Here is a 17,487-nt window from a genome sequence, read left to right on the forward strand (position 1 = left end):
TTGATGCTCAGCCAGGACCAGAAACCACCATTCTAGAACTACTAACAGGTGCCACCAGCTCCTGGTTTCATGCCTACCTCCACAGCAGGGGGGGCCTCATTACCTCATGAGATAACCAGCCCTGTGTAGCAGTCATTGGAAATGTGCTTTGGCTCTAAAGTGCCTTAAATTATTGGTTGATTGTATTTAAAACCCATGTTTTTAGGTAAAATACAGTCATTTATTTAATGACTAGATTGAATCAGGTACCTATTTTTATGAATAGGTTGACTCAGAGCTTGTGTGGGATACATTTATGCTGCTATTTTAAAATATCTGACTATAACTTTTAGTCTAAATCAGTTCCTATTCCTGTCTGCTGCATTTGCAAAACCTCCTTTCAACCATTCTGCATCCATTGTTTAATCAATATGACTGTGCTCTTCTCAAAACCTGGAACTACAATTTCCACTAGGGAGTCTTTGTCAGCCATCTCCACTGATGAATAATAAATAAATGCCAGGCATCCATATGTAAGGAAGCAACAGCTTCCCTCTTGAAACCTGATTTCTGACATCAGAGGCCTCAGTACTGGCCACGTGAAGAAGCTCAATGTGGTGTTTGCGACTGTAGCAGTGAGTGCCAGCTGCTGTGGGCACAGGGCATTCTGGGAAAACTCCCCAGAGGTGATATGTCGCACCAATATCTGAAGCATCAATAGGAAGCAGCCAAGTAAATAAATGGGGACAGGTAATCTAGGCAGAGGGAACAGCATATGCAAAGACCTAGCAAGTCTGTGTGGATAGATTGAAACATCTTGGCTACGGTTTGGTTAATGTAGGGAACAGTGCGTACTTTATGAGCTATGTCCCAGCATTTAAGACTCAGAGAGTTTTCCTAACATCTTCTTCCAGAGTAATAGCTTCTGTGGCTTCTGCAGAGCCTCCTTACCAGGAGCACCACCGTTTCATGATCCACACGAGAGTCCCGGGAGGTGAGGACAGCATGTGGACCCCTCTCCAGTGCCTGAGAGGAGACAGTGAGCCGTTGGAATCGTGGTGCAGAGCATGCCAGGCTCTTGTTATATGGAGGGCACCTGGGTGTAAACATGCATGCAATTTTGGTCCAAATAGCATTCAGTGTGGTCTGCTTCTCTCTCTCCCACTGCACTGAGGCCCAGTGGTTACAGAGTGACGTTCACTCCCTAGAAATTGCACTTCTGAGCACCCAGAGGTGCCTCCCCCTGCGGCTCTGCGGGAACTGCCTTCGGCTCTCCGGGGACTGCCTTCCTCTCCTCCACTGTCTGCAGTCAGCAAGACCTTGTGATAACCTGAGGCCAAGCAAATCCTCCGGGGAAAAGTCCAATAGTGACAGTGCTTGTCTTTACGGCTGTCCTCTGATAATGTGTAAGGGAAATGCGAGCCCTGGGCAGCAGTAGCTGTCTGGGTTCCAGAGCCAAAACTGAATTAAAAACTCATTAAATACTTTGAGCCAGTCAAGCTGGCAGGGGCTGGGAAAGCAGAAGCAGAGGAAGGGAAGGGGCGGCATTGCTAGTTGGCTAGAAGGCTGTGAGCAGGACGAGGCCGGCCAGGAAACAAGACACAACAGGGTCTACTTGCCTGTCACAAAGACTTGTTTGTGAGTACACTAGTTTGGTGCAGCTCCATAATGTATGCTAATTGCTATACTCTCCCCCTCCCCCCCCAAACGGGAAATGCTTGATTGTAAAAATCTGAAATCAAAGAGGCCATGCAGAAATGCCAAGATGTAGACATTACTAAAAAGAAAAAAGAAAGAACAAACGAAAGAAAAAAGAGGAGAAACAAAGGAAAACACAGGACCTGAATTTGCAAAATGGCTTAGCACTCTGCTAACTCAGCACCTCTCTTCCATGCTGGCTTATGGTAAAGAAGTGAGCAGAGGCTGGGATCTCCTGTGTGATCCAGCATCTGTCCCATGCATAGTCTGAAATTGACTAGTTGGATTTTTTCTTAAAACTAGAAGCAAAATTTCACCTCTGGAAAGAATAAAAAATTAGCAAGATGAAATCCCAGGATAGTTACTAGAACTTCCAGTAAATATTAATAAGAAAGTGTGAGCTGGTTTTTTTCACTACTTTTCTGAACAAGACACCATAAGACTCAGATGCATGGGGCTCAGTTGGTTGGAGAATCATACCATGCGGGTTCGATTCCTGGTCACTGTACATATCTAGCTTGCCGGTTCAATCCCCAATTAGGGCACCTACTGGAAGGAACTGATCTCTCTTTCTCTCTCAACGTATCCTTGGGTGATAATTAAAAAAAAAAAAAAAAAAAAAAAAAGAGTCAGATGCAAACTGAGGAGGGCACAGAATTGGGTCCACTTAACATAATCATCCATTAGTAGGAAAGACTCACTCAGAGTGTTTTTCTACCTGTCAAATCACATAACTCTAGGGTTTCTTTTGCTACCCTTGCACAACTGTTATTCTTTAAATCAAATAAAAAGCAGACGAACATATTAAAATAATGGTTTTTCTAATAAAGCTTATCTAAATGCACAGACATTTTATATTGAAGGGAAAAAAATGGGCCAGGGGAAAGAAATATATTTTCAGTTTTGATATCAAAATCCCAAGGGTGGAAGTATTACTCAGTGAACTTCTAAACTTTACCTTGTAACCCTTAATTTTGTTATAATTTTAAAAAGATGTAATTTATTTTTGAAAGCAATTTTATAGATATGAGATGTTTAGAAAATTTCATAATGGATTTGATTGGATCTGATAGGAAGGCAATGCAGATATTTTCCAGAACAATAGAAAAAACACATTTAAGCATCAGCTTATATCATTTAAGAATTGTGAGGGTGCCAAAACCGGTTTGGCTCAGTGGATAGAGCGTCAGCCTGCAGAGTGAAGGGTCCCACGTTCAATTCTGTCAAAGGCATGTACCTTGGTTGCAGGCACATTCCCAGTAGGGGTTGTGCAAGAGGCAGCTGATCAGTGTTTCTCTCTTATCGATGTTTCTAGCTCTCTATCCCTCTCCCTTCCTGTCTGTAAAAAAATCAATAAAATATATTGATTTTAATAAAATAAAATAAAATAAAAAGAATTGTGAGGGGGGGAAGGAACATAAATTTAAGCTTCAAACCTGACCTAGAACCCTCATCACAGTGTCCTTGGTTTGGGGTCCTTTTGTCCTTGAAGGAGCTGGCAATCAGGAACAAGGTTAGATTCTTCTCTTGTTGGACCACTGGACCTCATATACCAGGTCAAGCATTGCTCACCTCTCTTTGACTCCCATCCCTGTCCTATTCTTGCTATTTCTCCGATACCCTGAGCCAACAGGGCTCAGGACAACTTCACTCTTGCCTCTCCAACTTTTAACCTTAATTTCATGTATTTTCCTGATATCTGAGTTTAAAGCAAATTGGGATTGCCCTCTCCAGTCTTAGTGTGCTGCCTCACCTTTCTAGCTTCTCCAGTGACAGCCTCTGTCTACTCCAAAATAAATGGAGCAGAATCAAATGTTCTTTCTTTCAGTCATACTCCAGAACTTCATCGGTGGAACCTGATTTAGTCCATTCTCCAAGCCACCTTCCTTACCTGCCAGCCTTTTTACTAGGACAAAAGACATTATTTTATTTGTGAGAGAGCAAAGAATAAAGCACCATAAGAACTTTGCTTATCATATGTATGGATAATTGCATATACCCCAAGTGTATAAATACATAAAGAATAATCAATAGATGATAATGCATGATAGGAATGTAGAACATGGTATTATGCATGCTGATTTTCTTATGAGAATCTGTTCTCATGGAAATGAAAATCTGCACATATTTAGAAGAGCAGATTTTCCCAGAATTTCCAGTTAGAGCCTTCCTCTCTAAACTCATTCTAAATCGAAATTTCAATCTTTCTCAGATGAAGATAGAGGAGGGCATAATTTACTTGCCTGCTTGCCTGAATCCCTTCTGCATCATGGGTTTTGGACCTTTGTTCTCAGGAGAGTTACATCAGAAGGTTCAGAGCACATCTCTCAATGTCTTGAAAATGCCCCTTCGTCAGAGTTGATTGAATCTGTCAGAAACATATCTCTGCTTTTAAGTAAACATTAGCTAATTATGTGGCTCTGTACTTATCCCTTGTTTCCTTCGTCAAATTTTCCTAACTCTGCAGATGTAGTCATTCATCCACAGGCTCCCGGAAAAGACCAAGTATGGTGTGGGGCTATGCTGTGGCCCACCACTGATGGTGACCTTGTGAAGACCTTGTAATTAAATATAAAATCAAAGTGAAACCTTCTAATAAATGCCCTGCTTTAATTCTTTGAGGAACCAGAGGCAGAATTCAATGTACTTATGAAAAACAAAACAAAACAAAACAAAACAACAAAAAACCCACAAACACAAACAATTCCTAACACTTTTGGTCTTTTTTTTTTTTTTGTCTGCTAATGATGACATAGGCATATTTTTTTTTTCAGATCCTGAAAGTAGATTCCTGATTTACCCACTTCTATAAGCTGAATTTCAATCTACTTAAATTCCACTTAGAAACTGAATGTGTGTGTGTGTGTGTGTGTGTGTGTGTGTGTGTAGCTACCGACTGTCCATATTTTCAGTTGTCCTATTTCGCAACACCTGCAGGCCTGTAGGGGGAAGGCTGTAAGTGGAACTTCACTCTGGGTCAACAGACTGTACACACAACTGAGAGCAAAGAACAGGGACACAAAGAGGACGGGCCTGGGCCCGCATGTGTGTTGACTTGCCCTGTAGCACTAGCGTGGGGAGCCCCAGATCCGTGAGGACTGCGTGTACTTTCTGGGCAGCCCAAGCAGCCAGCCATGACCGGACAACACGGTGAGGAAAGTGGAAATATACATGTGCTGATTTCATCAGCATGTGCGAATGAGCCGTCTCCACCTCCCCCGCTGAATGAGGTAGTAAATAAATAAACAAAAATGAAAAAATCATAGCTTCTTTGGGCTGGGTTAAGGCTTTATGCCAAATACTTGAAAGATATGACCAGACTTACTCATACCGGCCGCAACACAGGGCCTGAGTATCCATCCGCCTTTCCGTTACTTGTTATAGATGGTGACAGTGAGGTCCCTTGAGCCTCCTCCTCCCGGGGCAGGATCTCGACCCTAGGAAGTCCCTTCCTGGCAGCTCACCCAGCTGGTGGCGGTGCCCTAGTCTGGCGCGGCCACTGTTGGGTTGCATTGCCCCCTCGGGACTTTCCTGGGGAAAAACCAACTCATGACATTTTTCTCTGGCCCGGGGCTAAGGGCTTCCAAGGGGCTGGTAATTATTAGATATTAGGTATGATATTTGTTATGTCAGCTGTTTGTATTTTTCTTTTCCTGTTTCCTTTTCAAAACAGCCAGTACCAAAGGGATTAATTTGACTTTTGTTTTGAAGGCAGCTGGCTTTGAGGGTGAGTAGTGTGACGATTTGGTTCTGAACATGAACAGACGAGGAAGAAAGGTCAACCGTTTGTCCGGATTTGATCAATGGCTGGAGTTCAATGGCAAATTAAATGTCAGATAAAACTGTCAAATAATTAGGGAATCAATACTTACCGGGAAAAGTTGTTTGAGCCCTTAATGACCACATTGTTCCCAAGGGAAATAATTCTAGCAGTATGTTCCGACACTAGGATAGCATCACATAAAATCAACGTGAGGATGATTTTAAATAAGGTGACTTACTATGTTGTTATCGATCAGTAGCATATTCATCATCCACTGTGTCTGGCTTCTCAAAGAAGGCACCAGAACCATCAATATCACCGAGAGCTTGCAGACCTGCAGCCTCCTGAATCAGACAGACCTTCTGAGGGGAACATTCCTTTATCTGTACTTTTAGTGAGCAACTCAGGTTGATTGTGGGGCATATTATGTTCTTTTATTTTATTAAATAAAGTAAAACTGGCATCATCATTCCCCCCGCCCCACAACAAGTTCTCCTGGGGTGAGCAGTTGAACCGGGATGGGACGTGAAGTGCAAAATGAGCCTCCGTGTGCCACCAGGAGCAAGGCTGCCCTGCCTGTCACGTGAAGGCTCAGTTTGTTTCTGCCTGTAGTGAACACGTTCAGGACAAGGAGAGAACCTGGGAAGTCTGGGGTATTTAGTTGTTTGCTTTTCTGGGCATCTACAAGACAGAGGAATATAAATCAGAAGATGGCAGAGAAACCAAGGGAAAGATGGGTGGAAGAACTAGCAGACACGTGAAAAACCTAACCAATGACAACAAAAAGAAAAACTAGTTAACTCCAGGAAATATAGAGAAAAATAGGGGTAGGTGCAAATTCCATAGCAACTAAATTCTCTAACAAAAAGACATCTAAAGGGGGGGAAAAAGAAAAGTCTAATTCCCAAGCAATGATCAGTAAAAAGGTTTTTTTTTTTTTAGTTTGTTTGTTTGTTTTTCACAAAGTCTCCTGATCTTGTTATAATGGAATTCCAGTTCTTATTCCCTTGAAAAAACAAGCACTGAACATTGAACATTTTGAAGAGCTACATGACACGCAGGGACATACATCTGAGATGAAATAAATGCAGACATAACAAAATTTATTTCCAACAGAAAAGAAACGCCATTTCCAGGAATCTCAGGAGGAAAGTGGGAGAGAACTGGGCTCTGATTGTTCAGCCGAAACAAAGAGAGAGCTGGCCTCAGGGTGCGTGTGGGAGGCCAGCGTGCCCTTGGAGTGGGCAGCGGCTCAGCAGCATTGGCTGACCAGTGGCTGACCCACTGCATGTTTACCTCTCACAAAGGGGAATCTTGGCCTCACACCTCGAAAACCCTTATTTTAATCAGGAAAAGATGGAGAAAAGAATAGTGTGTCAGCCTTGGTCATGACTGGCCACGCTCCGCTCTCTCAGCCTGTGAGGCCTTGAGCAAGTCACTAGAACTTAGGTCCAGGAAGAGGGGATAATAATACATGTCCCCATCACTTCACAGGAATGTGAGGAGGTTTAAATGAGGTACCATCCAAGGATAAAATGCTCTCTAATACACAAAAGGGTTTCCTGCTGTGTTCTTTTTTTTTTTTTTTTTAATATATTTTATTGATTTTGTACAGAGAGGAAGGGAGAGAGAGAGTTAGAAATATCAATGAGAGAGAGTCATTGATCAGCTGCCTCTTGCACACCCCCTACTGGGGATATGCCCGCAACCAAGGTACATGCCCCTGACCGGAATCGAACCCGGGACCTTTCAGTCCCCAAGCCGATGCTCTATCCATTGAGCCAAACCGGTTTCGGCTTCTGCTGTGTTCTTAACAATGGGCTTCCTGGTGTTTAGAGAAAGAGGAGCCCTTACTAAACACCACCATGCATTCACCTGGCACCTGGGTATAACTTTGATCCAGGTAGGATAATAAAGGCACATGGAAGGTGTTCCAACGTGTGTGTGACTTGAAAGCCAGCATGTTTCTGTGGTCTTTCTACCCATGTCCCCTGCTGCCTCTGGGACAGCTAAGGAAGGGCCCTTTTCCCAGCCTCAGGCTCAGAGCTGCCACAACAGACAGATGTGACAGGTAACAAGTTGATTTTGATGTGTGGGGGTGTTGGGGTGTGGGAAATCAAACTCCCACCAGCCAGGAGCTTTACCTCCCTGGAGGGGGGATCTGTACTGTCTCTGGTAACCACAGACTTTCGTGTTCTCTGCCGCCACCTGGTCTTTGGGGACCTGTGTAACCAGGAGATACCAAGTCTCCCAGCACCGGTGTTTTCTCGCAGACGCCAGGGGCTAAGCTGTCTAGTCCTGCCTCGTGGTCATTCCTCCCCCAGGTCTGGAGTGATTTCTTGTGACAGGGAACACAGGGAGGCTTCTGTGAGGCCAGGCTCCTCAGCCCTCCACCTGGTCCCTCCTCTGAGCCCTCACCCTGGGCACCTGGGAAAGACCTGCTGATTGTGGTCTCCCAAAGCCATGCTCACGCCCCTCCCTGCCGCCCCCTGTAGGTCTCTGTTTTTCTTGCTCAGAAATGATGAGGTGGGATACGAGGAGGCAGGGAGACCATGCAGGTTCTGGGGAACAGGCCTTGGTGCTGCTTGTGAGGCTTCCCAAATTGCTCCTGCCCTCCTGGAGCCTGGGAGACCTCACCTCGAGGCGGGGGCTGGGCCAGGGCGTGCTCTGGGCCTGGCCTTGGTTGTGAGGACAAAGAGGGCATCTGTGAGGGCTCCTGAAGGAGAGAGCTTCACTACATGATGTGGGTGACTCTCCCTCCACACCAGCACCCTTTCTCTTCCTACTGGCCCCACCTCTTAGCACACTGGCTTGACATTATGTGGATTCCTGCAGACAGGAGGCTTGGTGTTATTATTAATACAAACAAGAGACTGCTGTGAAAGGCTGCGGGGAGAGTTGCTAGTAATGAATGTTTAGTTCCAGCACTGAGGACTAGTTGTTTCTTGCTTTTCACCCATTTATCTGAATTTTAGCTTGGGGAATGTTTATTGCATGTGGGACTGGAGGTGAGATGTTTCCTCTTTGCAAATCCACTTTGGTGAAGAGGCTGAGTTGAAGAACTCGCACTGCTCTCATTTCCCCTCCCTGCCTGCCTCCCTGCCTGTCTCCCTCTCTTCCTTCCTTCTTCCCTCCCTCCCTCCTAATGATGACAGACTTTAATGTCAGCGCATTTTGTGCTTCTGACCTTTTCTTGGTCTACCAACCCTTACTCTTAGCTGAATAATCCTAGTCCTTCATTGCCCCACACATTTCCCTCTCTAACTCTACAAACTTCTTAAACCCCTTGATTTCTGCTTCATTACATTGGAAGCTTTTCTAATGCTGGGTCACAATGCCAGATGCCTTTTCCAAAAAGAATCTACTCTGGTTCCACCTGGGCAAGGGCGGTGGGTGAGGATGGGGCAGCGGCGGGAGCTGGTGGAGTCGGGGGCAGAGGCAGGTGGGTGTGAGGGCCCTTCTGCTGGAGACCCAGCCATGACTCAGCTCTGGTCACCTCCATCCCTATGAGTGACTCGGGATCCCCTCATCTTCTCCCTTCCATACTCAGCACCTAACCAAGGCTTTCTTTTTTCTTCAATTCCTATTTCCGGATCATGTTGTAATATATTCATTTTGCAGGCAAAGGGAGTTATAGAGATAAACTTCTGGGAATAGAAATGAAATATTTATCATTAAAACATACCGAGTTACCATTCATTTGAAGACAGTTTAAAGGTTGTATTTAGCATGACGAGCTATTGTTTTCGTCAAGGGCTTTCCCCGCTTCTCCGCCCAGCCGCAGCCGTGGGCCCAGCAGGCTCTCCATGGGGCCAGGCCGTTTCTTTCAGCAGCTGCCTAACGGGGCTGACAGTCTGGGTGTTGCTGTGGCTCCAACAGAGATGTCATAGCCTCTTCAGTCACTGTGCTCTGGGCTGATGGGTGTGGGAGAGAAGGGTCAGCTGTGCAAGAGAGAAGGTGCCAACTTTACGGAGGTTTGGTTATGGCTGTGCCTCCGGGCTGGGTGGCTTTGAATCCAGCCGTAGTCATTGTCTTTATGAACCAGGAGGGAGAGAAAGGGAGGGAGGGCAATTAGATTAAATGCATATTAAACTCTAAAGAGACCCCATAAGCATGCTAAAAATTATACACCTAGAAAATAACATGTTTTTTAAAGAGATTTCAAAGTCACCTGAATGTGGTCAAACATAAACCACTAGAATCGCCCAACCTTAAAAGACAGATTCAATGTTCAGAAAGGAAAAAAGTCCCAGTAATAATGGAAACATACAGGCTTATGGGGTTTCAAGCATGGCCTTTTCCAGTATAGCGACAAAAGTCTCCTTGTCTCCAAGGACCCTGCTGCCTCAGGGAGTCCCCGACCATACTCTGTTGTTGCTGAGGTGGAGCAGACCCATTTTTCTGTGTCACATAACATCCCCCCAACCCCTGCCCCCGGGATGGAGCCTTTACAATTACACTGCGTTTGTGGAGGGCCCTCAAAGCCTGTCTTATCAAAGCAACGATGACAGTCATTCCATCTCAAACCCCTGCTTTTGCCTCTCTCAGACCAGTGCTGAGGGGAGTTACCTATTCATCGGGCTGCCTCGTGGTTCCCCCGTGAGCTGTTTCTGTAGCATATATAATGGTAATGGTGGAGCGAGCGTTCTATAATGGTAATGGTGGAGGGAGCGGCTTGTCTTTCTTTCCTGGGAACTTATTCTTTGAAGCAATTGAATGAGACCTTTTCAGGCGGGGGTGGCAGGCGGCCTCTCTTCAGAATGCTTGGCCCACTTCCCAGTGTGAAACATTCCCCAAATATGCAGCTTTGTAAGCGTCCAGGCAGCCAGAGCTCGGAGCAGCCTGCTGCCAGAGGAGCTGGCATCCCATGGGGATGTGGGGATGGGGGCACGGCGCCCCAGCCCCTCCGGCAGGCCCTGGGTTTGTGGGATGCCAGGAAGGCCCGGCCCCTGGTTACGTCGTTGGGAGAAGAATCTGGCCAACAGTTGGGCTGTGACAAGAGCTTGAAGATTGCCTCTCTCTCTCTCTCTCTCTCTCTCTCTCTCTCTCTCTCTCTCTCTCTCTCTCAATCCCCTCCTTCATTCAAATTCAGTCCTATAAAAAGGCTTTTGTTGAAGGAGCAGCCATGGTATTTTGGTGCGCGTCTGTGTCAGTGTTTCCAAAGATGGACAGAAAGAGCATCCTCCGTTGAAATCTTGCGCCAACAGGTCTGAAAGTTGACTTGGAAGGAGTAGAGGTCACAGTCACTGTCACATGGCATTTGTTTTGTTTGGAAGTGATGAAGCCACAGAGGAAAGGAGCTTTTTGTGGATGGTAAGACGTCCCCTGCCCGGGAGTGTCCGAGGAAGGGCTCGCTGGGTGGGCCGAGGCTCGGGCAGGCTGGGCTGTTGCTTAGATGTGCATCTGGAAGGATGCTCTCAGCAGCTGGGGCAGCGTGGAGATCACTTAGGAAAGAAGGGGGCTCTGACTCCTTTGCCGTCTCTTGGGGAAGGAGCCACGTCTGCTTCTGTGGGTTCTCACAGTATTCTACAGCAATGACTACAGTCACACTGTGGCAAGATGCCGTCTGAAAACAGGTCCAATGTTTGATCAAGGAAACGACCTTTCATTTCTCCTGGGCTTCAAGCTTTTGCTTAATTTTATCTCAACTCGGTGCCTTTGTAGCCCCTGAGGTCTTTGCTTCACGGAGGCCACGGGTGGAAGGATTTAGAAGTGAAACAATGTCACTGTGTTTCGCTGTCATTTTATCATTTGCTTATTCGACTGAATATTCTTTTGTGTGAGCTTTGAATGCATATGGTTGTCAAGTTGGTCCGAAGGTTGTGGGCTATTGTTAAGCTGAATGCATATGGTTGTCAAAAGCAAAAGCAACCAAGCCAAAAAAGCAACACCCAGCAAATTATAGACTGCGGCATTCCTAAGTGAATGTTCTTGCTTATGTCTGAGTTGAATTATTTTTCTTGAGGCTCCGTCCTTTGCCTGCTCAAATTGTGTGGCATCGTTCTGTTGTGGGGTTTCTGTATTTTCAGGCATAGGGAGTAAAGGACCACACACCTTCTCTTAAATTTACCCTCTTTTATGTGGGTGTCCTGCCACCTTTTTTAATTTAATTTAAAAAAAATTTTGTTGTTGTTGTTGCTAATAGTCTTCTCCTGATGCTTCTTGCTTCTTTAAGCACATTTCTGATTTTATTCCCCTGGATTTTCCCTAGCTCTTCCTTGGCATTTAATGCCTGTGCCTTGTTCGGGCCCTGGCTCGACCACGTACTAGTTGTGTGACGTTAGGCTAGTTAGTTGTCTTCTGTAGACTTTATTGTCCTTACGGTAAAAGGGGACTTGGCACCTCAATTCTTGAGCTTTTCTGGGGATTAAGTGAGTTGGTACATGTGTAGTGCTTAGAACAGAGCCTGACATCATTAATGTTTAGTTTGGGCTTCTTCCATGTCTGATGCGGGGTCTACTGGGAAATGTTACAGTTAGGAAAGAGAAGACAATGGAAGGAACAGGCTTTGATGATCAGTGGTGGTGTTTCATCATGCTGCTGTTTCCATAGTAGTGCTGGTCCCCGATGAAATGAAGGGGAAAAGCCCTAATTAAGCTGTGTATCCTGGACTGCTTTTTTTCGTGTAACCTCTTTATTGAGATTCGCATACCATACAATTCACCCATTTAAAGTGTACTATTTAATAGGTATTGGCATTGTTACACTATTAATTGTTTAAGTTCTGGTAAAATATATAGAAAACATAAAGTTTGTCATTTTAACCATCTTTAAATGTACAATTTAGTGGCATTCATTACATTCACAATGTGGTGTAACCATTACCTCTATTTCCAAAAATTTTCATCACCTCAAACAGAAACTCTGTACACATTAGGCAGTAACTCTCCAGTTCCTCTCTTCCAGCCTCTGGTAACTTCTAATTTGCTCTCTGACTGTATGAATTTGCTTATTCTAGATATTACATGTATGACATTATACAGTAGTTGTCCCTCTGTGTCTGGCTTCACTTAACATATATTTTAAGGGTTCATCTTTGTTGTTGTACGTATCAGAACTTCTTTCCTTTTCATGGCTGAATAATATTCCTTTGTTTGGGTATACGATGGGTGAACATTTGGTTGTCTCCACTTTTTGGCTATTGTGAGTAATGCTGCAGTGAACATTGGCATACAAGTATCTGTTCAAATCCCAACTTTTAATTCACCAAGGAGTGGAACAGCTATTTCATATTGTAGTTCTATTTTAGCTTTTTGAAGAAACACCAATAATTTTCCTGAATTACAGTTGCTTTTTGGTCATTCTCTCTTCTTGTATATCTCTCCTTTGGTATCTATCTCCCTGAGATTCTATTCCATTTCCTCCCATTTATCCAAGTTTCGTTGCACTGCACTCGGCACATATGTTCTTATCTCCCTTCCCAACCATGTGTCTCCCTCTCACGTGTCTTTCTTTGTCCCTCATCGATGGGTGGAGCATATATCACCCACTCTGGCCACACGTCGCCTGGTCACTTTCATCTCATTGTCCAAGGAGGGCGAGCCATTGTGGGTCATCTATAGGCCTCCGTCCACTTCAGCTGAAGGTGGTTTTAGCCAAAGGATGCCCTAAAACCTCTCAGATGTGGGAAGTCAGGGGTGTGGAGCCACAAACACTGCAGAATGCCAGCCCCCCTTCCACAGGCTTCTTCTTCCCACAGCACCTGGCTGCGTTGTTCCCTGTCCAGCAGGAGGGTTGCTCTCCACTTTTCATTTGCTCACAGCTTCTCCACTTTCCTATAAGCAAGAGAATGAATGAATGAATACCCCTACAGACCGTGAGCCTGCCTCAGACAGCCATTCTGCTGGTTGGGCTAATTGTTAGCCAGGGTTCCTGGATGTCATTCATTTCATAATAAGGCTCCTAATTAATCTCAGCACCGTTCTCACCAGAAGAAAGGCTGATACGCAGAAACATCCCCAATTACCATGAGAAAGGAAATGTCAGGAGCCCCGTTGAGTTTTCCTGGCACCCGCCCCTGTCTCAGATGAAAATCGCCATGAACCCACAGGCTGCCTGGCGATCAACCTGGAAAACGCGGGGGTGATGGGAGCCTGAGCAGCCCCAGACCGCACAGACCCCGTTCCTGGAGGAACCTGCGGGGGCTTGCACGCTCCGGTTCAGTAACACCACTGTTTCCCAAGACGAAGGAGAATCCCGCTGCAGCGCCTCGGCAGGAGCAGGAACGCTTCAGCTGCCCCAGCAGCGGGCGGGCGGTGTTAATCCGGAAAAGCTAAAGGTCTCCTCTTTTGTCTGTGTTTCTGTGCCCACAGGACAAAAGATCCTTCATCACCGGAGTGACGTGCTGGAAACAGTAGTCCTGATCAACCCTTCAGACGAAGCAGTCAGCACTGAGGTGGGCATTCAGCTCCGCGGGGTCTGGGCAGGGCCGCGCACAGCTACAGGGCCCAGCTGGTGGCCTTTTTTTTTTTTAATAGAGATATTTTACATCCATACCACTCACATACCATAAAGTTCATGCTTTGAAAGTGTGTATTTGGTGGGTTTTGTTCACAGAGCTGTGCAACCATCCCCATTAATTTCGGAATATCACCCCCAAACATCTTGAACCCATTAGCAGTTATTCCCCATTCCCATCAGCTGCTGGCAACTATTTCACCTTCTTTTGCCTCCATGGGTTTATCTGTTCTAAATAGTTTGGGTAAAGGGAATCAGACAGTATGTGGCCCTTTGTGCCTGGTTTATTTCATTTAGCATAATGTTTTCAAGATTCATCCACATTGTAGCATATATCAGTGCTTTATTTCTTTTTAGGGCTGAATACCATTCCATTGTGTGGCTATACCACAGTTTGTTTGTGCGTTGATCAGTTGATGGGTTTGAGATGCTTCCTCTTTTTGGCTATCGTTATGAAGCCTGGTTTTTTGTTTTTGTTTTTAAATATGTTTTGAGTTTATTTTAGAGAGGAAGGGAAAGGGAGAGAAATATATAAACCTCAATGATGCGAGAGAATCGTTAATTGGCTGCCTCCTCCATGCCCCCTATTGGGGATCGAGCCTGAAATCTGGGCATATGTCCTGAGCAGGAATCGAACCCTGACCTCCTAGTTCATAGGCTGACGTTCACACACTGAGCCACACCGGCTGGGCATTATGTAGCTTGCTTTAATCCCACTTCCTCCTGCTTCAGATTAGCAGGTCCTCTTGGACCTTTCTGACAATTCAATAAGGTACAAAGTTGAGGCAAGTGATGGGCTATCTCTCTCTCTCCGACTGACTAACAGAATCAGGAAGTGAAATACAATTTGAAAAAAGCTGTATCCCCAGCCAGACATCTGTGAGACATGGAAAAGGGAAAAAATAGAGAATTTCTTTAAGGAATTCAGGCTTGCTTGTGGAACAGATGGGGCTGGAATAATTACTTGAGTATATGTGCGTTTCCTTGATTAGATGGGCGCTTTTGGTGGGAAATGGGTCCTCCCCTCCCCACCCCCCACCCCCCCAGCGGAATGGGCATAGAATGATTACCTTGGGGCTTAGAGCAGCATTTCTGCTAAAGGATAGGCTGATGACCTGCCACCTCAAGTTCACAGAGTTCTTTAGTGCAAACCATTTACAGTCCTATTTAAAAGGTTCCATTCAGGGGCAGCCTTTTGTTTATGTTCAAGGTTAGGTACCTGGCTGATCCCATTGTAGGCTGCATTTGGAGCTGTGTGTTTGGCGTGTGACTTGGAAGGGGATCCTGTATGGGAGGGGCTGACTTGGGACCCTTGTTGGAAACCTGTTTCCTGAGGCAGCAGTGGTGGGACCTAGACTGTACTTGGTGACTCAGCCTGTGAGATAGTCATAAGGCTCAGACCACAAGCTGCTAGCAGACACAGCTATGGAGCAAATGATCACCAGCTGCGGAGGCTGCTTTGAAAGAGACAAGGAAACTGGGGAGAGGTCAACCAAAATCGCGTTCATGGGGGATCTGATGACCACAGTCATTGGCTTTGTCCAACACCCCAGAGGGAGGATGAATAACCAGGGAATGAATGGTTTTTGTTGGTAATAAACTCCTGGCATTCCCAGGGCTAGCCCTGTCCTGAGGCAAGACGTTGGAGCTGCTGTAACTCCTGTTGCCTGGGCTTTGTTTCAGGTGCGTTTGATGATCACTGACGCTGCTCGACACAAGCTGCTTGTGCTGACTGGGCAGTGCTTTGAAAATACTGGGGAGCTCATTCTCCAGTCCGGCTCTTTCTCCTTCCAGAACTTCATAGAAATTTTCACCGATCAAGAGGTGAGCTTTATAATTGCTTTGTTACTGTTGTAGCCTCAGGCTGCTCTTTGAAAGCAACTAGAAAAAGAAGGGGAGGGAATGGCACACCTCTGAAATAAGCAAAACCCATGACTCATCACCAAAAGAATTTAGAGCGCTCATCTAGAATTAATGGGAAGCATTCTTAATGGCCCGGAGTGAGATGGAAGGGTGTTGGAACAGTGGACATTTTACGGATGGCCACATTTGGAATGATGGAAACATTTGAAATGAGCCCAAAGGAAAACCCAGGTTTCCTGTTTTCTGAAAGAATATTCCAAAAAACCCTTTGGACTTTTGGTAGGATTTAACCACCCCTGATCTCTTTCAGGGCTTGGACTTCCTTTTCATGGTCTAATTATTTCTGGTTTCTTTTACTTTTAATGCCGGGCCCCAGTGTTTGGGCTGTTTGAAAAAGAGAGGGCTCAGGAAAGGGCTACACGTAGGGAGACGGGGCAGATTCATGGTTCACATTCATGCTCCAAGAAAAAGAGGGTTGAAGAAGCTGGACTGAAGCTGGGTCTTTAATATTTCTGATGGGTATATCTTATTCAAGGATGACACATGTGAGGTATTGAAAACTAGATGATGATAGTGGGATTTGGGAACATCCGAGTGAAGATTTTGATTTGGTTGTTTGCTGGGGAATTTATCCTGGCTGGGCAACTTTTCTTCCCAAAGGAATGTGCCTCTTTCATTCTGTTTATTTGTTTATAGTCGTTACAGACAGGTTCAGGGCTGTCACCGCAGCAGGTTGGGGCCTGCCGGCAGCTGATAGCAGATTTCCATTTGGAGGGTTGAAGGGTGTGCTGACAGGAGGAGTTACCACGTCTATTTAAAACCATCTTCCCGAGGACTTCCTGAGATGGCGGCCTCTCGGCCTCCTGGGTGTCGTGAAGGGCCATCTGTCTTTCTGCATTTAATCTTCCTTAGGCTGCGCTTCACAGAGAGGTCTCAGTGTACTTTTCATCACTGGCCAGAGCTGTAAATAAACTGCCCCGCTTCATTTGGCTCACCTGGAGGCTTCTATAAAAAGGCTGGGCAGATGACAGAACTATGTTTCACTCCCCACCTACTGGGACAGGAGGGGTAACAAAATGAAAAGAAACATTTTACTTAGCGTTGTCATCTGGATCCGGAGGCAGATAGTCCTGGCTCCTCACAGCGAGAAGGGGTCACAGGGCCCTGTCTTTCTCCAGAGGCTGTGATCTGTCTTTCTCTAAGGCATATCTTTTGCACCCACACAGTGGAAAGGCTTTTGTTTATTGCATTGAAATTCCAACCTATAACTACAATTCTCACTCTACCTGCCACCCCAAAACGGATGTGTGATCACTTTAAAGTCAGAATCTTTTGCAAGATTGAGTTCTGCAGAGCATGTTGTGTCTGCGGGCATTTGTCTGATAGGTCAGAGGTTGCACACGTTATCAGCACCTTGCCCAGGGAAGGGAGAGAGCTGTAGAGGCCTGGAAATTGCCCTGTGGTCTAATAGCCCGGGTGGGAGGTGCACTGGTCTGAGTTTAGCCTGACCCTCAGCTCATTTATATGCTTGGGTGCCTCCCCTGCATGCCTGTGCAGTTCTGCAATTAGTTTCTGTGGTTGGCTTCTATCCCACATCATTGGTTTGACTTTGCTGTAAAATCGAACAAAGGAGGAATGCAAAGAAAAGGGTTTGTCATTGCCCAAATTCATCCATCTGACCTCAAATAATAGCGCTCTCTCTCTTTAAATAAGGCATAATGTTATGA

The 17,487-nt window shown here is 45.6% G+C and overlaps 1 protein-coding gene across 4 annotated transcripts in view; it reads left to right on the plus strand.

Annotated features, from left to right (window-relative positions):
* The window catches only part of MAP1B (microtubule associated protein 1B), an 83,234-nt gene that overhangs the window by 45,197 nt on the left and 20,550 nt on the right, over window positions 1-17,487 (plus strand). For 3 of the 4 annotated variants that reach the window (XM_036410174.2, XM_036410176.2, XM_036410178.1), the window contains 2 exons: window positions 13,753-13,835; window positions 15,581-15,721. In XM_036410174.2, the coding sequence (XP_036266067.1) occupies window positions 13,753-13,835; window positions 15,581-15,721 (224 nt within the window). Of the gene's footprint in view, window positions 1-10,609; window positions 10,754-13,752; window positions 13,836-15,580; window positions 15,722-17,487 lie in introns of those variants that run through there. The other variant, XM_036410179.2, reaches the window with a different exon arrangement.

This window comes from Pipistrellus kuhlii, unplaced genomic scaffold, assembly GCF_014108245.1.
Source record: "Pipistrellus kuhlii isolate mPipKuh1 unplaced genomic scaffold, mPipKuh1.p scaffold_m20_p_4, whole genome shotgun sequence".
Taxonomy (NCBI): domain Eukaryota; kingdom Metazoa; phylum Chordata; class Mammalia; order Chiroptera; family Vespertilionidae; genus Pipistrellus; species Pipistrellus kuhlii.